We start from the raw sequence: 20558 nt of genomic DNA on the forward strand, positions 1-20558 counted from the left end.
CCTCAAAGATTCCTGATTAAATAAGGATGTCCTCATTAATCAAAATAAAGGCAAGAGAATCAGCTAGCTTGACATTTAAAATATACAGTGACAGTTAAATATTGGCAGCAGAATGGAGGCCAGTGGAATGACATATATCACTCTTTCCCTATGCTTTCTAGGTAGGACTGTCAAGGAAAGAAAGTTTCTTGCCCAACTATATTCTCTCCTTGGATGAAAGTAAAGCTTTTTTTTTTTTCAGTCTGCTAAATTACCACTAGGTGGCAGTGGGTTAAAGAGAACGGCTTAACTAGAAACTAGAAGTCCCAGAAGGACCTGCCTCTCCAGATCTCCAATCACTGCAACAATTAATTGTTAAATGCTCACAAATCTGGACTGAGATAATCAAGGAAAACCAAGCTACAATAAACTCAAGTGACAATATAAACGTTTCTTACCAATATTGAATTTCCAAATGTGAAACTTAGGAAGCCTGACTGATGGCAGTCAGCCAGTGAATGTGCTTGGCAAAGAGTGTTTAAAAAAGAGATTGCCCAGTGTCCACTGTTTTAGGGAGCCTGTTGCTATTCTCATATCATGGGTTTCCTCATTTCATCTTGGAATACTGTCAACTCCACTCAGCCTCTTCCTATCTACTGGCCAAGGATCACCCTGTAAAGCTGTCTTGAAGTCCCTATTTCTCAGCGGCTGTTTGAATTTTGGAAACAATCCACCCAGTGTGGATGCCTGAGAGCCCATTTCTGAGAAAGGTTGCAGCTCTCATGTGATCTCACAACCAGAATTGGGCCTCCAAAACTGCAAGCAAATATGCTGTCAAGTCAGAGGAAACTTTATAATAGACACAGAAAAGTCTGTAGTTTTAGGCTGGGCACCAGGGCAGAAGGAGGGGCTGGACAGTGCCAGGAAGTCTCAGCTCTTCATGTCAGCACCTTCAAAAGACCTTCCCCTCTCTACCTCAAGAAATAATTTCCCACCAGCCTCTGGTGAAGAGAAATACAGTATGTGAAGTAATAGATAGATACTGTCTTCAAATGCATAAATTAAAAATAAGTTTACAATAAAGAGCTTTGTCTCGTGCATTTTGGGACCTTGGTAGCTTGTACTACACTCAGTCACACTATGTGACAGGGAAGAGGACAGACAGAGCGTGCAATGAGAAATACTATAATTTTTTAGCATTTCAACCCCGTGCCAAACATGTTACGTGCACGATTATCTTGTTTACATACAACCACTGTGAGGAAAATTTTTGTCCCTATTAATATATGGGAAGGAACTGAAACAGGTTAAATAACTTGCCAGCATCTTTCTGCTAATAAGTGGTGAATTAGCAATTCTATCTAAATCTCTCTGACTCATAAGTTTGTTGTTAGTCAGTTGCACCTTAAAATACTATACACCTTAGGTATTAACTAGCAAATTTAAGGGCACGCTGAGATCTCCCCTTAGACTAGTCAGATACCAGAGGGCTGAATTTAAAATATGGCTTGTTGGTTTGCTCAAGTGTCTAGTCTCTTCTGATTTGCACTGTTCTTTGACAAGCGGTGGATGTGCACTCAGGCCTTCATGGCTTCCAGAGAGGACCAGGGCAGCGGGCACTCCCAGGGCTGTGGACCAGTGGTGGCCCTGGAAAGGGTGCCTGCCAAATGGTATTTTACCCACTAGTTAGTTTGGGCATTGGAGGGCTATCCATAGAATAGTCTTGTTAAAAAGACAGAGTGACTCGTGGTTTTTCCCAATTCTTCCCTGTGCATTTAGAAGGTCTGCCACCCCTTTCTTCCCATTGTGTTCCAGCACTTGGGCAGAATGCTTTCTCTTAGTCTTGACTATACACTTACCTGATTTAAACAACTCTTCTCAAAGCTAAATTATGGATATGATAAAGCTACAGAAAAATAACCCAGATTCTCCTGAGACCTAAAAGGGGTCACAAGCAGAAAGGTTTGGTAAGTCTTGTAAAAGGGTTGTCTATCTTGTAAAATTCCCACCTACTTTATGATGTGTTAATTCCCAGAATATGTCAATCCTGGGAAGAGCCCACTATCCTAGGCTCTTTCACTAGTTACTTCAGAGTCTCAGTTTCTGGATCTCTAAAACAGGGACAACAACACCTGCCTCATAGGGTTGGTGATGACACGTGCTTGGTCCAGACAGCAAAGACTGCCCTTCCTGCTGTGATGAGCTTGCTGTGTGATGCTCAGCAGCTTTCTTCGCTTCCCTGTGCTTGTGTTTCATGTCCTGAGACCGGGCCTGGCAAACAAATGGACACAGCAGCACGTTGTCATCCTTTAGACTTACACACAGGTGTTTGAAAGATTGTTTCCAGGCTGCCTGAGTTCTCCTCGCTTCTTCAGTAGGCTCTCCCTGGGTTAAAACTTCAGAATATCATCAACTTCCCCACTGCTGGGAGAGCTGTGTGCTCCCCCAGGAATGACATTAGGCTCCACGGGACATTCATTAGTTGAGGTTACGAAAGGACCACAGGGCACTGGAATGGTAATTTCCTACATGGGACCCCAGTGACCCAGAGCGAGCTAGCTCAGCTGGTCTGAGCATGTGGCTAATGAGGGAAGGGTCATGGTTTCACTCCTGTGTGGGCCAATTAGTGTCACGTGGAAAAGCACGCTCCTGGGCCATCAGACAGCAGCCTTACATGTGTGGCACTGCTCACCGGCACGGCTCAGTAGCTATCATCACTATCGAAAACCCAACCCAAAGCCTACATTTTCTTTCTTATTGCATAGGCTGTTGTTTCCAAAACTTGAGTCATTTTCGGAGCTCCTTCATGATTTTTTGCCTTATCACAAGTAGATCACTGCATTTTTATTCAGAATTTTTATATAAATTCACTCACTTTTTAGCTTACACTTAAAAGTGTTGGTGCATCACTACCATCAATAGAAAATTGGGAAATTTACCCTAAATTTAAAGTATACATTAAAATAAATATACAGTTATTGAAATTAAAATGTTAATCTTCATACCAACTGCAAACACCTCCTGAGCCACAAGTGATCAGTGTACTGTGTGTTAATAAATGTTGCAGGTGTATAAACTGCATGCGTTATATAATACCTTGTTCTGTAATAAAATGGTGACATCAGTAAAAACAGTATTATAAAGCACTTGCTTTAGTGGGAAGAGTTGGGAACAGTGACTGGGGAGTTTCACACTTGAAGCGATGAAATTATTGTAAGAATTTTAACACAGATGTCTTCCTAATAGCCATAAATATGTAGCTATAAAACCTAAACTGAACAAATCTAGGGTTTAATTTACATCTAGCTTTAGCTCAAAAGTTGTGGCTTTCATTTGCACTCTCTGCTGGTATTATCATTAACACTGTTTCTTACACATCCTTATCATTATCATCCATTTTATAGTAAACAAAGCACAAACATGAAAGCAGATGTGTAGTCTTCACAACACCTCGTTCCCCTCCAGTTATGAGCCAGTTTATGCTACTCTCCCCAGTTGGCTAGTTCCTTATGGAGATCAAGATACAACCAATAGTGGTGTTGGTAATAAAAATATATTCCCTAATAATTGAGCATGTTACATTCAGTCCATTTATGAAAATGTGCACTGGAGGACAAATATACAGAAAAAGCAGACACACACACACCCCTCCAGGGTGGACAGAGAGTTCAACACATTAAAAATGAAGAAATGTCAAAGCAGTGTATATTTTATAAATTCAGGTTGAATGAGGGCAGCTTTCAATCCTCTGTGTACCTGGAGTGGGTGTTTAGCCTCATTTGGAGGTCTCGATGTGAGGTCTTTGTGAGTGTGAGGTCCAAGGGACCTCCCTCCCTGCCCCCAGGTCAGGAGCCCTGCCAGGAGCATTAACTTATATAGAGATCTGGGTTCAAATATACCATAAGGCAGAATGTGACATTTTAGCAATGTGGAAACAAAGTTGTCTGGGGTGTAGAACAGTGAGAAGATGAATAGTTTTCACTTTTCTTCTTGTGTTCCCCTTACCTTGTGGATTCTTGCTGCAGTCACTCCCATTATTTCAGTGCTGCATGAGTTATCCCGCTTTAAAAAAAACACAAACTTTTTTTATTGATTTCAGAAAGAAAAGGAGAAGGAGAGAGAGAGAGAAACATCAATGATAACAGAGAATCATTGATTGGCTGCCCTCTGCAAGCCCCACATTGGGGATTGAGCCCACAACCTGGGCATGTGCCCTGACCAGGAATCGAACTGTGACCACCTGGTTCATAGTTCAATGCTCAACTGCCGAGCCACACCAGCTGGGCGAGTTATCCCACTTTTACAGCTTTCTCATCATCCTTAGAAAGTCATTAATTGGTAGCAAGAGGGCCAGACCATTTTATAAGTGCCAAAAGACTTACTTAGACCAGAAAAATCTAAATATTAACAGGCAGAAATGCAATTCTAGCTTTCTTCCATTGCATGTGTACCTGATGAGTACTTTAATGATTGGTCTCTCTCTCAGTCTCTCTCGCTCTCTTCCTCTCTTTCTCTCTCATACACAACACACACACACAGTACAGAGCAGGGAGAGGACTCTGTGCTCTTAACATCTACAGTGTCCTCATTGCACAATACTTACTGGAACAGTAAGATTATGTAATTGGTGAGTGTGATGTATGTATTTATAAAAAATAGTATACAATTTTTATTTACTTAAGAATGATCTATTAGGATTCTGTTTGTATGGCCTTGTTCTAAGACCAATATATATTTGTGATCTTTGCCTCTGAGGGCAGAAAGTGATTAGTTCATTTGATATTCTGTGTGAGGAATCTGAGGCTTGCATTACGGCCTCTTCCCTAGCCTTGCCAAGTCCAATTATGCCTCAGCAAGGCTTCTCACCCTGTCTTCCCCTGTCCCCAGAGTTCATCTGAGCACATCTGTTGCTCCATGAAAAGTTTTGGCAAAAGCTGCTTTCCCCTGTGCTGGGAGTCATCTGTCTTGACTGGCTTAGAACTGTTTTTACTGACTTTGTGTGTGTGTGTGTGTGTGTGTGTGTGTGTGTAGAGAGAGAGAGAGAGAGAGATCTACTTTTACATATTAATATATAGGGTTTCCAAAAATATAGATGTACAATGTCTATAGATTCTAAGATGTATTTTAATAAACACTGCCTTTATAATTATTCAAAGTGTGTACACATTTTTTAGGATACCTTTTATATGGCATTTTAATAGAGATATCAACATTATGATATCAAACCAAGAGTGATACAGAGATTCCAATTCCAAAATGGTTGGGAGAAACTGGTTTAAACCCTCATGTGCCAGAGGAAGAGGCCAGGACTCTGAATGTTTTCTTCCCACTCTGCCTTTCGGATCAGTCTTTCCCGGCTATAACCCTCAACTCTGGGCTCTCTTGTACTGAGTGGGTATTCAGAAGTTAATACTGACTCTTCATTTTGAAAGCTATTACCAATGACCTATTAGACTTACCTTTGGTCACAGAGATTTTATCAGAAGGTAACATATCTGGGAACTAACTTTGCACAGGACTGGTAAATGGTAAGACATGACATCTTGAATTATATAACTGATGCCTCAGTTCTTGGGGTAGCTGGAATCTCTGGGCCAGTCACCTCTAACTACAAGTATCAATGGCTTCCTCAGGTCCCTTGGGGGTGGGCTAAATGGAACAAGCTAGGAAGGTGTGGCCCATGGTTATGGGAACATCAAACCTGACAAGCCTGATGACATCCAAAGTGTTTGCTCCATGTCCAGGAGCTGAGTACAGCAGCTAAGAAGTTGCTCGACATCTCAAAGCCTGGGCCCATCCTGTGCAAAGGCACAGGGTAGCTACCAAAGGAGTTTGTGTTCCAGGTGCTCCAGATGTCAGTACCGCATACGTAATTTGCAGGGCCCAGTGAAGAATGAAAATGCAAGGCCACTTGTTCAAAAACCATTTCAAGATGACAGCAGAGTATTGAACCAGGCATGGGGTCCTACTAAGTGTCCATGAAGCCAACCCTGCACGAAGCACCAGGCCCAAGTGGAGCCAGTCGGAAGTTCAACAGGGGTGGGGATGGGGCAGGGGACTTCTTGGCAGGCACAGTGCCAAATCTGTCTTCACAACATACTGGATTCTTCCTTCTGTGACTGACATGCCCTTTCAGTGGCATCCAAGCTGGCTGTGCTTAGCCACTACTAACTATGCATGAGTAGTCTACGAATTTAAGCATTACCATTATTTTCAAATACTTTGAAGAAGTTCCGAAAGATTTGAAATCCATTCACACAATCTCAAAAAATGTCAACAGTGAAATTGTCAATGAAAGAAAAGGAAGAACTGTTACATTCTTTCAATATGACCATAATGTTGTCAAAATCAGAATGGTTTCAAAAATATGATTTTAAAAATATATGTGAATAAAGCTTATAGTTAGTGATGACTATCAAGAATTTGAAAAATCTTGATTGGATTTAAAATTCTTCATCAGGAATTGTGATTTCAAGCATAAAATCTGATATTAAAAAGCTATATTCATAAAAGCAAATTTCTCATTAAAAATTGGATTTTTTTTAGAATTTTTATACAAATTTAGTATAGTATTTAATATCTTCCCTAAATTTTGAATTTTATTTCTTATAATTATATAATACTAGAGGCCCGGTGCACAAAAATTTGTGCACTCGGGGGCGGGGGGGGGGGGACCCTCAGCCCGGCCTGCGCCCATTCACAGTCTAGGACCCCTTAGGGGATGTCCACCTGTTGACTTAGGCCCACTCCCCAGGGGATCAGGCCTAAGCTTGCAGTCAGACATCCTTCTGGTAGCCAGGGAGCCCTCAGGGGATGTCCGACTAAAGGCTTAGGCCCCCAAGGGATCGGGTCTAAACCATTAGTTGGACATTCTTAGTGCTGCCATGGAGGTGGGAGAGGCTCCTGCCACCACCACTGTGCTGGCCAGCCATGAGCCAGCTTCTGGCTGAGTGGCACTCCCCATACAGAAGTGCACTGACCACCAGGGGGCAGCTCCTGCATTGAGCATCTTCCCTCTGGTGGCCAGTGTGCATCATAGCAACCAGTCATTCTGATGTTTAGTCAGTGTGCATATTAGCCTTTTATTATTATTATATAGGATGTCCCTATTTCCTCCCCTTTGCCCCCTCTACCCAGCTCTTGCCCCCCACTTCTCTCTGGCCATCCCATACTGGTGTCTGTGTCCATGGGTTGTGCATATATTTTCTTTGGTTAATCCTTCTTTAAATTCACTTCTTTAAATTTTTATTTTCAGATAAGTGCTTATAACTGCACTATTATATATTTTCTATTTTATAATTTAGAATTAAGATATTTTTTAATTGAACCCTTGTAAATTTTAGCACAATTTAATAAATTATGCTAGAAGTAATTAGGAGATTTTTCATGTAATGCAGATACATTTCAATTAATATTTTATTAATTTTTAATTTTTTAATATTTTAATTTGAAATAATCTCATACATGTAAAAAAACCCCTATAAAATACTACAGTATATTATATGTACCCTTCACCCAATTTCTTAGGTGTTAATAATTTAAACATAACCATTATACAACTAACAAAATTTGGAATATATTTTTCTTATAATCTCTTTAATGTTACTTAATCCATTTACTTTATTTTTGTTAATCTTCACCCTAGGATATTTTTTCATTGAATTTTAGAGAGAGTGACACATTGATTGGTTGCCTCCTGCACATGATTTGATAGGGATTGGGGATATAGCCAGCAACTGAGGTACATGCCCTTGACTGGAATCGAACCTGGGACCCTTCAGTCCATGGACTAATGCTCTATCCACTGAGCAAAACAGGCTGCAGCTTAATTCATTTACTTTTAATCTATATGTGTCTTTATATTTAAAGTGGGTTTTGTTTTTGATTCACCCTCATAATCTGTCTTTTAATTGGTGCATTTATGCCACTGACTTTCAGAGTGCTTACTAATAGAGTTACTACCATCAGACGGCTTCTGGGGCTTCTGGGGCGGGGCTGCCTTGCTGCCTGGGACCCACCGATAGGTCCCGGCGGCAAGGCGGGGCCGGCTCCTGGGAGCTTCTGGGGGCGGGCCTGCCCTGGATGGCGGTGTGCTGGTGGCTCACGCTGTCCCGCCCTGCCTGCAGTATACAAATTAGCCGCCATCTTTGTTGGTGGTTAATTTGCATATCGTGCTGATTAGCCAATGGGAGGCATAGCGAAGGTATGGTCAATTACCATGTTTGTCTATTAGATAGGATAAGGAAAGGGTAATGAGGACTTTTTCTAAGTCCCCTACAGTTTACCCCAGTGTGGATCTTAAACTATTACCATTTTTTATGTGTGTTACAAACTGAAAAATCTTGGAAGCAGCAGGCTAGACAGCAGCTTTCGGAAGGAATCTGAAATAACTCTTCTGCTTTTGCCCACTGGTGGTAGCAAAAACTATGTATTGAGATTTTTGACTTAGGAAATCAAGGCATGACTGAAACAGGGTTCAAATGTGACAATTAATAGTACTTCATAGAGCTGTTGAAATGATTATGTGAGATACTGTATGTTAAATGCTCAGAAAAATGCCTGGAGAGTAGGAAATACTCAATGAATAGCAGTTACTATTACCTAACACCTTGGGTAACCAATGAATTAACAAATTCTGTTGACTCTGTCTGCAATGCCTCTACTCTGTTCTTGACCTTACTTTTCATTCCTCCTATTCCACCCCATCATAATTTAGCATTTTATCGCTCTTCCTCTGACAGTTACATACGCCTTTTAATTTGTCTTTTCAGTGTCTATTTTAAACTCATCTGGTTCAATGAAGACATGTTAGGTGACAGAATATCCAACATAAATTTTATTTTTTCATACATTAAGACATTCGAAGTTTCCAGAGTTGGTTCAGCAATTCAACAATATCAGGGCTTAGGTTCAGGGAGTGTGTGCTGTATTGTTTGTTTTGCCTTCCTCCTCTCCCCATGGTCTCAGTATGGCTGCTATAGCTACAAGTATCACCTCCACTCATGATGACATCTAAAAGCATGGTGAAAAGGGGTATTTTTTCTCTGTTTTTTTCTGTTATCAGAGTACAAAATTCTTCCAGAAAGCCTCTTAGAGTCCCTTAGAACACATCTACCTTTAACCAGTAATAGGCAAAGAGCAATGGAATCATAATAATTGACTTAGATGTCTCAGCATTTACCCTTGGGCCTGGGCCTACATCCCCTGAGCATAGTACTAGTCCTATACCCAAACAGAATTAGGATTTTACTAGCTAGACAAGAGTGATAGCTGTTAGGTAAACAACCAACAATTTTAGCTAGTCCTTCGTACACACCACTGACAGATTCAGCAAGTATTTATCCCTTGAACAAGAATTCAGTTTACTGAGTCCCTTCACCTGGAATTAAGTGTTTAGTCCCTAATCTGACAGATGAAGTCAGATTCTGTGAGCAGAATCCTCTTGGAGCAGAATTCTATACTTTTGCTTCATAGCTCCTTATCACACTTTGTAATTATACATGAATTTAGAGAAGTACATGACTAATATCTCTACCCAACTAACTCCAGAATGTAAATTCTATTAGAATAGTGTCTGTTTCGTTCATCATTATAATCAACACCAAACACAGTAGGTATTCATAAATACTGGTTGAGCGACTGAATGTTTAAATCTATCAAAGGAAACAAGCAGAATTTCAACAGTTAGATATTTAATCTGGCAAAAGCAGGTTTCTGTGTAGCTAACAAAAAAGGTTGAAAGAATTTGGTACCTCAACATCACCAACATTTTGTTAAAGAACTAATTGCCAAGCCCTGTGTGCACATGGGACCATTAGTAATTCTGTAGCTATGCAAATTAAAACAGTGATGTATGATTTATAGCTTTAATAACATTCTGAAGGCTCTTAAATTTTAATCACTTGCAACATCCTTTTTAATATTCAATTACTTTATTAACTAATTAGGTCACTTGCTGAAAAAGCACATAAGGCTGGTGCTATTTTAATATCAGCTGAGCCTCACAAAATACCTTTGAAATGGTGCAAATGGTTTATTTATTTTAAACAGATCATTAAGATGCTATAATTAATAAACCAATTACAAAAAAAGGCCTGATAGTGATAGATGCACAAGTACAATAGCAGTGTCCGATGGATTCGTCATTTTATACACATACATCAAGGGGCAAAACTTAAATGAAAACCCACTGTAAAAAGTGCTTTCCTCAATAATTTATTTGTGTGATGACTGATAACCCTATCATGGCAAACCTAACTTGAGGCTTGTTCATTATGCAAACCTGTAATATGTACTTTCAGTTCATCTAATGACACTCACGATGGAAAATCCACCGCACGCTAAACTCGGCGCTCCTTGATGACTTACAAGAGCCTTAATTTGCAGACCGAGTTGGGCACTTCACGATGTATCAGTGCGTTGGAGTGAGCCGAGCCTCCCAGCGGAGAATCAGGAGACACATACCGGGTCAGCAGCAAGCCTTGCTTATTGATTTCCCAGCGCTGTGTTCAGGTCTTCAAAGCAAACAAAGTGAACAAAGAAAGCTAAGGCCAAGTCTGTGGGGACTTTTCACCCCAAATCCTCAAAGGAGACTGTGGTTCATAGCATTAAGCCTACATTGCTAATACACAGAGATGTTGGGACTAGGGCTAAGGATGGGTAGGATGCAGTTCTTAGGCTTGGAATAGAGTTTTATTTTTAGGATCAGGGTGAGGTGAGAGGAACCAAAGCATTTTGCTGGGCTGGGAAAGGACACCATCGAATCCTAGAGGCCAAGTAATTTTTCTGGCCAAAAATAATATAATAAAAACATAATAGCCCCATTTATTGAATGTTTACTACCACTAGACACTGTGTCGACTGCCTGAGTTATCTTCTTGGGTAGTTCAAGGTATTTGTTTAGTTGACATTTATTTACTGAGCACCTCTGAGACCAGGGACTATTCTAAGCACTGGAGACACTATGGGTGACAACACTAGACAGACAAGTTTCTTGCTCTCCTGGTGTTTATATTCTATTGGGGAAGACAACAAAATCATACATTGCATGGAAACAAAATAAAAGCAACAGCTTTTAGGCAATGCAGAGTGCCACGAAAAAATCCAAACAGGAGAATGGAAGACTGATGAATGATGACTAGGGCAGTTCTTTTTGATTTGTTGTCCTCAGAGAAGGCCTCTCCAAGGAAAGTAACAACATTTGCAAACGGACAGGAAGATTTTGAACAACATAGAGTTTGTTCTTCCCCCAGTGTCACCGGTTGTTTTCTGCTTTATGTCCTTTTGAAGTTAGTGGAGGTGAATGGGGAAGGTAACTGGAAAGAGAGACAGGGAGGTGGGATGAGGGTGGGAGTAGTGGGTAAGGGAGAAACTGAGGGAAAATGGGAGGTGGCATCATTATGTTGCCATCTTTATTATTCTTTTGCAAGTGTGGCCACTTTTTGCAGTCAGACTCCAATACCAACTTGCTTGCATTTGGTTGTTCGTGTGTGTGGTGGTGGGTTCAGAACTGCAGGGAGCATTGCTTCTCATCCCTCCTGCTTCCTGCCACTGCCGTTTTCTGCAAGTGGTCACAGTGATGTTTTATGTATTTCCAGTCTGTTTTAGCACCTTCATGATGTGTTGATGAAACTTTAAAATATTTATAAATTTCCACATTGTCCCAGGGATGCTAAGTTTTTTGGGAAGAGCAACCTAGCACCAACAAGAAATCTGATGTGGGTGCTACTCAAATACGTGGAAAATAAATAACCTCTTGCCTAATGGAAAACATCAGAAAGGGCCCCCATTATCTCTGTCAGTTGTGAAACAAACAGCGGTCCAGTGAAGTGTGCCCCTCCCAACTCCCACTCCTGGGTCCCACTATATCCCCAACTCCTAGCCCAAGCTGGATTATCTCTGAGAGTTGTGTTAACATTTTTTTTCTTCAAGTGAGACAAGAAAAGGTTAAATATAAGCAGACACCTACATTAATGGATAACTACTTTGGTGGGTGAAGTTCCATCAGAGCCAAGTGAATATTTGTCGTTTCCCTCTTCACCAATCCAGAGTGAATCCCAGTCAAGAATGTAAGTGAAAGGAGTGCGCTAGTGGAACTCGGGCATTAAGGAAGAGGAGAGCTCTGAGTTTTGCAGTGAACTTGGACAAGAAAAAGCTAGTTCTGTGCATCTCTCAGGTTCTCGAAGCGGACTAGAAGGTTTTTACAGTCTTCACAAGAGTTTCTCTTACTCATTCTTGTGGTTTTCTCTATCTAAATAAATTTCTCTAACAAAATAAATTATTCTTATTCAATTTTTGTTCCGTTTAATCACTAGCATTGTAATGGCATTGTAATCTGTAAATTGTCATCGCACATGTCTGTTTCTGCCACACTGAGTATTAAGTAGATCTTTTCTAAGAAAATGAATTATTGTAAACCATTTTTCTAGAAAAATTAATCATGCTAAATTTTGGAATACAGTCTATTTGTGGCCTGGGTCTTCTTTCCTTTTTAAAATTTGGAACTGGAGCAAGATGGTTGGGTTTTGAGGTCTGCAAAGGACTGTAAACAACAACCGATGAACATTCACATGTAAGGGTGACCTCTGGGACACACATCTTTTATCAGGAGTGGATTCTTCAGGGATTCTGCCCTCTCTTAGGTATTGACAGGGTGAGATAGAACAAGTATGCCCAGAGCAAATGGTCTGCAGACACACGGGTAGGGTAGTACATGTCCTGGGACTTAATCACTCCTTTCTCACACCTGGTAGTAACCAAACCTTTTTCATTGAACATCCTATCCATAAAATGGGTGTTCATTGTCCCACCACAAATATTTATATTTATAAAATATCTATTCCACTGTCATTCTGAGTATTAATCAGTAAATTTTATTTTTCTATATTTTAGATAAAATAAATACAAATAGATATTCCATCCTTCTCATGCCGTGGCGGATCCTCTGGCATTCTTCCAGGGCCTGTGTGACGCAAACCATTGAAATCCCTGCTCAGAACAATCGAGGTAACCTGAGGTAAACTTGGTTTCTTGCAGAAACCTCTGTGTTGATGGGGAACAGATTTACTGCTAGGGGCACCTTAAGAGCATTTTGGGCATTTCTTGTATAAGAATCTGGGTGGAAAATGCATTAAACAGAACATTCTGGCCTTTGACCTTCCGTGGAGCTTCTCTTGGGATCACCGGTCCCAAGCTTTCACAGAGATGTGCAGTCATCTGAAACACCAGGCTTCCCCAAGTGCTGCCTTTACCATCATAATTTCTACCCTGTCAGAGGACAGTGGTATTGTTATTTAAGAAGTACTTTAAGTTTTCTCATTTTCACTTAAATTCATGTAATTAAAAATGTTCTTTAAATCACTACCATAAATGGAATGCCAACATTACTTAATATAAATAGGAAGAAATTTTAAAAATTAAGTGCATAATTAGTAAATTAAAAGAAACACCACAGTGAGATATCACTTACACCTGTTAGAATGACTATCATCAAAAAAACAAGAGATAAGTGTTACCGAGGAAGGTATTGATAGAGAAAAGGGAGCCCCTGTGCACTGTTGGTGGGAATGTAACCTGGTGCAGCCATCTTTTCAAAAGGTTTGAAGTGCCTTTTTACCATTCAACGATGAGTTAAAAATCTTTTTCAAATATAAAATATGTAATTATGAAGCTACAACTAACAGGAATCTAAATAATGGCAACATTATTGAAGAATTTTATGAACTCAGCACTGATGGCTGAATTCTGAGGATGTATCTCTTAAGAGAAGCCCATGGAAAAATCCCCAATGTGGGGCCTGGGACCCACCTGTACTTGCCATATAACAATAAAAATATAACATATAACCTTGACAGAGAAAAACACCATCATCTCAGAAAGTACTTCCAATTCAAACTGACTGAACTTATCATCTTTCTCAGAGTTTTGTTAAGTAGTAAGGTGAAAGGGAAAAAAAGAATTGACTAACAAAAGAAAGTTGTTATAAGGGGTGAGTGAGTATTATTATTTACGTCACTTGAGTTTAAGTCACTTATTTTTGCTAGCATTTAAGATATGCAGGTGTATATACAAGATGCATAACAATTTAAGAAATTTTTCTTAAAAACATTTTTTTATTATACTTGTACTGGAAATGATACAAATATGATTGCATCTGCCTGATAGTGCCTGCCTGAGTATGGCATTGGAATCCCTTCAAATGTTTCCCCACACAATCAAGGTTAGAGTATGTTATTGCATATTCAAATATATGATTTCCTACTGGATTGCGGTATTCAATATTGTCATATTTACATGAACAATGCAACCTGTCCTTCCCTACAAAACCACTTCCTTTGTCACTGAGCCAACCCATCATTGGAAGTTTTTGGTTTTCATTCTGTGTTGTTAGGTGAAGTGGTAGTTGTGGTAATTTTTATATAGTTTTGGGGGAAGATGGATCTTAACATCCCCACAAATAAGGTAATAATCTCTGTGTAAGAATTCAAGGTGATGTTTTATTTAATAATGGAGTCACACGAGTGAGATTACAGAGTTTTTCATATGTATTTGATGCTAAGTTTTCTTTCCAAAACAACCATAATTCTCAGCTTGTGATAGAACACCACATTTGTTTTAAAAAAATCATTTTCCTGTTGTGGGGAGTGGGTGGGACTTAGTTCCCATTAACAAACAAAACTTATTGCCATGGTGTGCATGGGAATATAACTAAAGGATAAAGTCTAAAGTCGTATTAGACTTTCTCCTTGAAAAGGCCAAGGTGGGGAAATGGAGTCTTATCAAGAGCCGTGTCCAACTTATTGGAGAGTCTCATTTGAACCAATTATCAACACCTGAATCACTGTCTGCATGGGGAGTGAGGGTTTGCTCAGAAGGACCCAGCAGTTCCCAAGTTACCTGCAGACACACAGAAGTTTCTCAATATTTTCCCATTCACTGGAAATCCATCTTCTACCAATTTGATCCTGATATCTTCTGCCTTTCCCATCTACAAATGTCTCCTTTGTTTTAAAGAATCTTGGCAAACATAGGATTTAATGGAACAAAATGGAAGACATTTTGGAACACAGACATTGTAAGCCTCAAATCGGGCATTGAGAAGGAAGTTGTACATCAAAAACATGACCATCCGTTTGTAAAGAGCGTTAGCAGAAGTGTAGAGCTACAAAGACACAAGCAGATCACAGTTGATTGTTAACCTCCCAAACTCGATTCAATGTGACAGTGACACTTCACAGCACATTGCATCCAATCTCATTTGAAGCTGACAAAGATTGTTTCTGCTTTACATCTATTGGTTTATTAATGGTCTACAGCCTCTTAAGCAGATGCATATTCATTAGGTAGCCAGCTGTTAGGAGGTTCCCAGATGTCGAATGTAACTCTGTCTTGGAACATTTTTTTTTTCCTTATCATGAAATGAAGTAATTGAGGCCTTATTAAAGAACCAGTTAATTACTAAAGCGGTACCTTATGGCACCCTTTTTATCATTTAAATCTCAGAACTCTTGGGACATCTAAAAATTTTGGTAAAGAGACAGTACTTAAGAGCCAATCTTTATTATATATTTACATAGAGAGACACATAATGTTGGAGGAATTAAAAGTATGTGAAAAGTTCTTAACTGAAAAATTTTCAGCTACAATATCCTTTCCTTGGCTTGTTATAGGAATTAGGTCTGAAGGATAACACTGATAAATCTAGTAAGTCAATTAAAAGTAAAAATACTTTAATATTTCTTTTATCTAATCTTATCACTTTCCTTTAAAAGATGGCTTGAAAAATGGTTCTTTGTGTAACTTATGCTTCAACTTCATCTTATATTTTTTTTCTATCAAAAAGACGATGGTTTAACTATGGCAGCAGTTCTCAACCTGTGAGTCACGACCCCTTTGGCGGTCGAACGACCCTTTCATAGGGGTCGTCTAAGACCATCCTGCATATCAGATATTTACATTACGATTCATAACAGTAGCAACATTACAGTTATGAAGTAGCAATGAAAATAATTTTATGGTTGAGTGACAACATAAGGAACTGTATTTAAAGGGCCAGAAGGTTGAGAACAACTGAACTATGGCAATCAAACTATGGTTTTCTAATTGCCAGGTATTTCTAAATGCCCTTTGAAATCCCATTCTAGATGTTAATTCAAACATTTCCTTGAGAATAACTTAAACCTAGAAATTTTATTTCTACTTTTGTTTGGTGGCTAGGTATCTCAAATCTATTTCTCATATGCAAGAATTACAGGATTAAATAAAAAGTTGCCAAAAGCACCACAATCTTTAGAAAGCATTGCAGTGCATTTTTTAAAATGGGTTAAGCAAGCAATCCAAGGCCATCCACCTTTATGCGGCCCTTAACATGTCTGATCCCTGGAGGAGCCTTTGTGTTATACTATTCCAAATCTGCTGAAATTTTTTGCTTTTGAGATTTGGTTAGTGTCTTATTCTAAATTATATCGCCATTTCTACAAAACAAACAAAAGGTTTACTCTTCAGAAGAGATCCATTTTCATTTGCTCTGTGGCTCATCTTCTGTTGGTGACCTTTAGAAGATGCAAATAGAATTCATAAACATTCAGTGCTTACTTAAAGCATATTTAACAACCATTTACTAGCTGTCTACTATGTGTAGAGTGATACATGGCATCTGGAATGTGGTTAGAGATCAGGGATAAGTAAGAAAAAGCTGACAATTTATCTGAATGGCATGTACAATCTTTAAATAAAAGGTCTGAAATATTAACAGAGGGATAAAGATCGATGGTGGAATGAAACTGGATTCCTGTCCTAGGAGCCTTGGCTTCACTAACTACTTTGATCTTTTGGAGCCTGTTTCCTCATCTATAACAAAGGGATAGTAACTGTTCTATCGCCTTAGTTTAAGGCTATTGTGAAGATCTGGGAGGAAATGAGTGCGAATTCACTCTGTAAATGCATGTTATCACTCTTTGAAATACTCAATTTATATATGCCCCTTAGATAGAAAAATTTATATCTTTTATATAAATAACTATTAATGCATTTCAGTATTAATTATGACAGTTAAATAACTATTGTCATACCATTTTCCATCCAATTTTTTTAAAGTCTAAGTCAAAGGGAGTGCTGTGACAGCCATGGCAATAAAAGCAGATGGGGCCTTCGGAATGTACTCTCTCTGGTGGTCATAGTCCCCTCCGAGGAACTTTTGAGGAGAGTGAAGTAATTACTTATCTCAGTACCCTAGACACCAGTTGTTATCATCTTGCCTATCTCCTCAGTTCTACCCTTTTACATCGAGCTCCAACCACACCCACTACACTTCATAAGGTCTTTTCCATTTGGGTTCACATGGCTAGCTTTTCTTCATCCTTCTCCAGATCTCTGCATAACAGCTCTCTTCTCAGAGAGGTCTTCTTGAGTCACCTGTTTAGATTAGGCCCCTCCTGTTCTTGTGTAACAGCACCTTGATTATCTCCTTCAGAACACTTACACATGTGCACATTTCCATGTGGTGGTCTTATGGGTTTCTGCTGCAGTTGCCGTGGTACATAACGAGGTAGTGCAGGCTGTAGGCACAAGTAACTATGAGTAAACACATGGAAGAAGTTTTGGATAGTGGTCCTCCGGTTTAGTGGCCCATTGCCATATGGCAGTCTCATTTCCGAGCTGGGAGGGTTTAGATTTTCTACATTTTTATCATGACTGTTTTAGTATTGTTGTCCTTGATTTAATTTTTTTGAAACATATTTTTTATTAATTTTAGATAGGAAGGGAGAGGTAGATATAGAAACATCAATGATGAGAATCACTCATCAGCTGTCTCCTACATGCCCCCCACTGGGATCGAGCTTGCAACCTGGGCATGTGCCCTTGGCTGGAATCAAACCTGAGACCCTTCAGTCTGCAGGCCGACGCTCTATCCACTGAGCCAAACCAGCCAGGCTTGATTTAATTTTTGATGATAAGTGAAAATATCATGAAAAAAAATCTAGAAATACCCAGTCCACAACCTAGTATTTTAGCTGCATTTTAGAAAATAGTTTAATAAAACTGGCATATAAATTACTAGACACAAAAGATCAGATCTTCAGTGTCTCATTAATTAACAAAAGTTGATTCTGTGCCTTACATATGCACTAGTTTTTAAAACAAAGCTCTTCTAGGATGAGAGGGAACTCTGCCTAGGATTTCCTTCCTCTTTCCAAGTAAAAAAATCTGTGAAACATTCTTACTTAAGGCTAACATCCGTGGTCAGTTACTGGAAATCAACAAAGTCTCTAGTTTGGGGACCCTGCACAACAATCTTTTCAAAGCCACTTTGGCTGTGTCATTTGTGACACACCTGTTCTATATCTACCAAAGGTCATTGTTCCATAGGCTCTGAGAATGAAGAGAGCAGAGGTATGGAAGGTGCCCAGCAGAGCTGGCTTCTGCCTTTTCATGAAAGGATAGGAACCTTGCTGGATTCCTCCGGTCTGGGGATCAAATTTATCTCAGGTTTATAAGGAGCATTATCAATGTGGATGGACTCTTTCTATAGCCATATCCTCCGTGAAGTGTTTGCCAGAGAAAACAGTATACAGGGTTACCTGAGAGACCTTTAGGTTTGACTCATTTTACTCCCTCTTCTCAGAGGACAGAAAAGGAAGCTTACCAAACACTCAACACCCAGTTTCTCAGTCTAAGATTTTCTAAAAAATCCAAGGTGGGTAAGACATTTACTTATTTACTAGTTTTATATATGCACTATGTATCAGAATAATTTTAGAAACTGAGCAAAAGCTATGGTGTTACCAATTTTTAATATTCAGTATTCAGAGAGCAATTTCATGTGACAGGTCTTAGCTTGTGACTGCGGTGAAAGGGAAAACTAAGTTCTTTGTACATCAACTAGATCACTTTATAAGCAGAATAAATCAAACAAATGGATACATGGTTACTAGAAAATAATGTTACCTGTTAATTCTTGATAGTCACAATTTCCCAGGTGAGGCCTGAGGACCACTGGGGAGCCTGAAACCCATTCAGGGGACCTGCCAGGTTCCAACCATGTATCCCCAAGGCCGGACTTTTCTCATATACTAGAACTTCCACAAAACAACATAGCACAGTAGATTGAGTGCAGAGGCTGATAAGAGAATCCAGGTATACTTTTTTTTTAATCCTTACCTGAAGATATTTTTCCAGAGAGAATGGAAGAGAGAGGGAAAGACAGAGAGAAACATCGATCTGAGAGAAACACATCAATTGGTTGCCTTTTGCACATGCCCTGACCAGGGCCTAGGCTAAAGAGGAGCATGCAACCGAGGTACATGCCCTTGACCAGAATTGAACCTAAGACCCTTTGGTCCGCAGGCCGACGCTCTATCCACTGAGCAAACCGGCTAGGGTTAGCTGTATTTTAAGTCAGGTAATAAAGACTTTCAAAAATGTAAAAATAATGCCATGCTTTTCACAAATTTTTATTCTGGAAAAGTTAATCTTTTATTAAATTGTAATTTGCTAGAAAAGAGATTATTACTGTAAGATCAATTAATATTTTTAAAGTTTCTCCATTATTTTGAATATCGACTGATATAACCCATATCGATAGATATGACCCATATAAACAAAAGCTCTTTGGGGTCCTTGATAATTTTTAAGGATGTAAAGATGGTTCTGAGCCCCCTTATCGCATTATAAAATGAAGAGTGTGCTTGGAGCCTTTAAAGAACACAGCTGCAAAATGTATGGTTAAGAAAAATCAAATGGGAAAAAGGTAGGGTTTCATAGTCCAGGACTCATTAAAAGTAAGAGTCACAAGTGAAATCCGTTTGCACATCAGGACTTTCAAATCCCTCCAGAATCCCTGGAAAGCTAAACATCTGAATTGGTTTCATGCTGATTCCCCCAAACCCCTCATAAGCAGCACAGGGTAAAGATGCTACTGATGCTGGCAGTATAAAAGAAGGAAGACACAGAATTAAAGTCATAATGAGTTCAAAGTAAGCCAGAAATCCTTTCTTGGATAGATATTTTTGTCCAGTCTTTATATCTGATTGCTTATCTGGGTATTAGAAGAACAGCAAGATCTTACTTAACAAAAGCCACTAGAAACATTGAGCTCTCTACTGCTTCTAAAAATTGAGGCCATTCTGAGGGTTATTTGGGTGGCAAATCTCACATTAGGAGCTCACTTTCATAGTTCTCTCCCTCACATCTGCACCAATGCAATAAGTAGAAGTGAGTTCAATACATTCACAAAACAGCTCATTTACAATAGTTCAGGCATATAGGAAAATCCTCAATTAGAAATCAACTTAGCAGAACAGTCTCTCAGGCTTTCTTCACTAAACACTGCTTTTAGGAATAAAACAGGAATATGAATTTGGGGTTTGCTGTGTAGATTAAATGACATGCACATGAAGTTTTTAGTTCAGTGATTGGCACACACAAAGTTTTTGATATGGAAGTGCATTTAGATTAAAAAATGGGAGGCAGCCTTGGTCAGTTTGGCTTAGTGGATAGATCGTTGGCCTGGGGACTAACGGGTCTCGGGTTTGATGCTGGTCAAGGGCACATGCCTGGGTTGCGGGCCCAATCCCCAGTAG

General features: G+C 39.4%; 1 protein-coding gene across 2 annotated transcripts in view; it reads left to right on the top strand.

Moving 5' to 3' along the window:
• Window positions 1-14705, top strand: part of LSM11 (LSM11, U7 small nuclear RNA associated) — a 29240-nt gene extending 14535 nt beyond the window's left edge. The window contains exon 5 of one of the 2 annotated variants that reach the window (XM_059699054.1): window positions 12871-14705. In XM_059699054.1, the coding sequence (XP_059555037.1) occupies window positions 12871-12879 (9 nt within the window). In that variant the 3' untranslated portion in view covers window positions 12880-14705. The remainder of the gene's footprint in view (window positions 1-12870) is intronic. The other variant, XM_059699053.1, reaches the window with a different exon arrangement.
• The last annotated feature ends 5853 nt before the right edge of the window (window positions 14706-20558 follow it).

Source organism: Myotis daubentonii, chromosome 5, assembly GCF_963259705.1.
Source record: "Myotis daubentonii chromosome 5, mMyoDau2.1, whole genome shotgun sequence".
In the NCBI taxonomy this organism is placed as follows: domain Eukaryota; kingdom Metazoa; phylum Chordata; class Mammalia; order Chiroptera; family Vespertilionidae; genus Myotis; species Myotis daubentonii.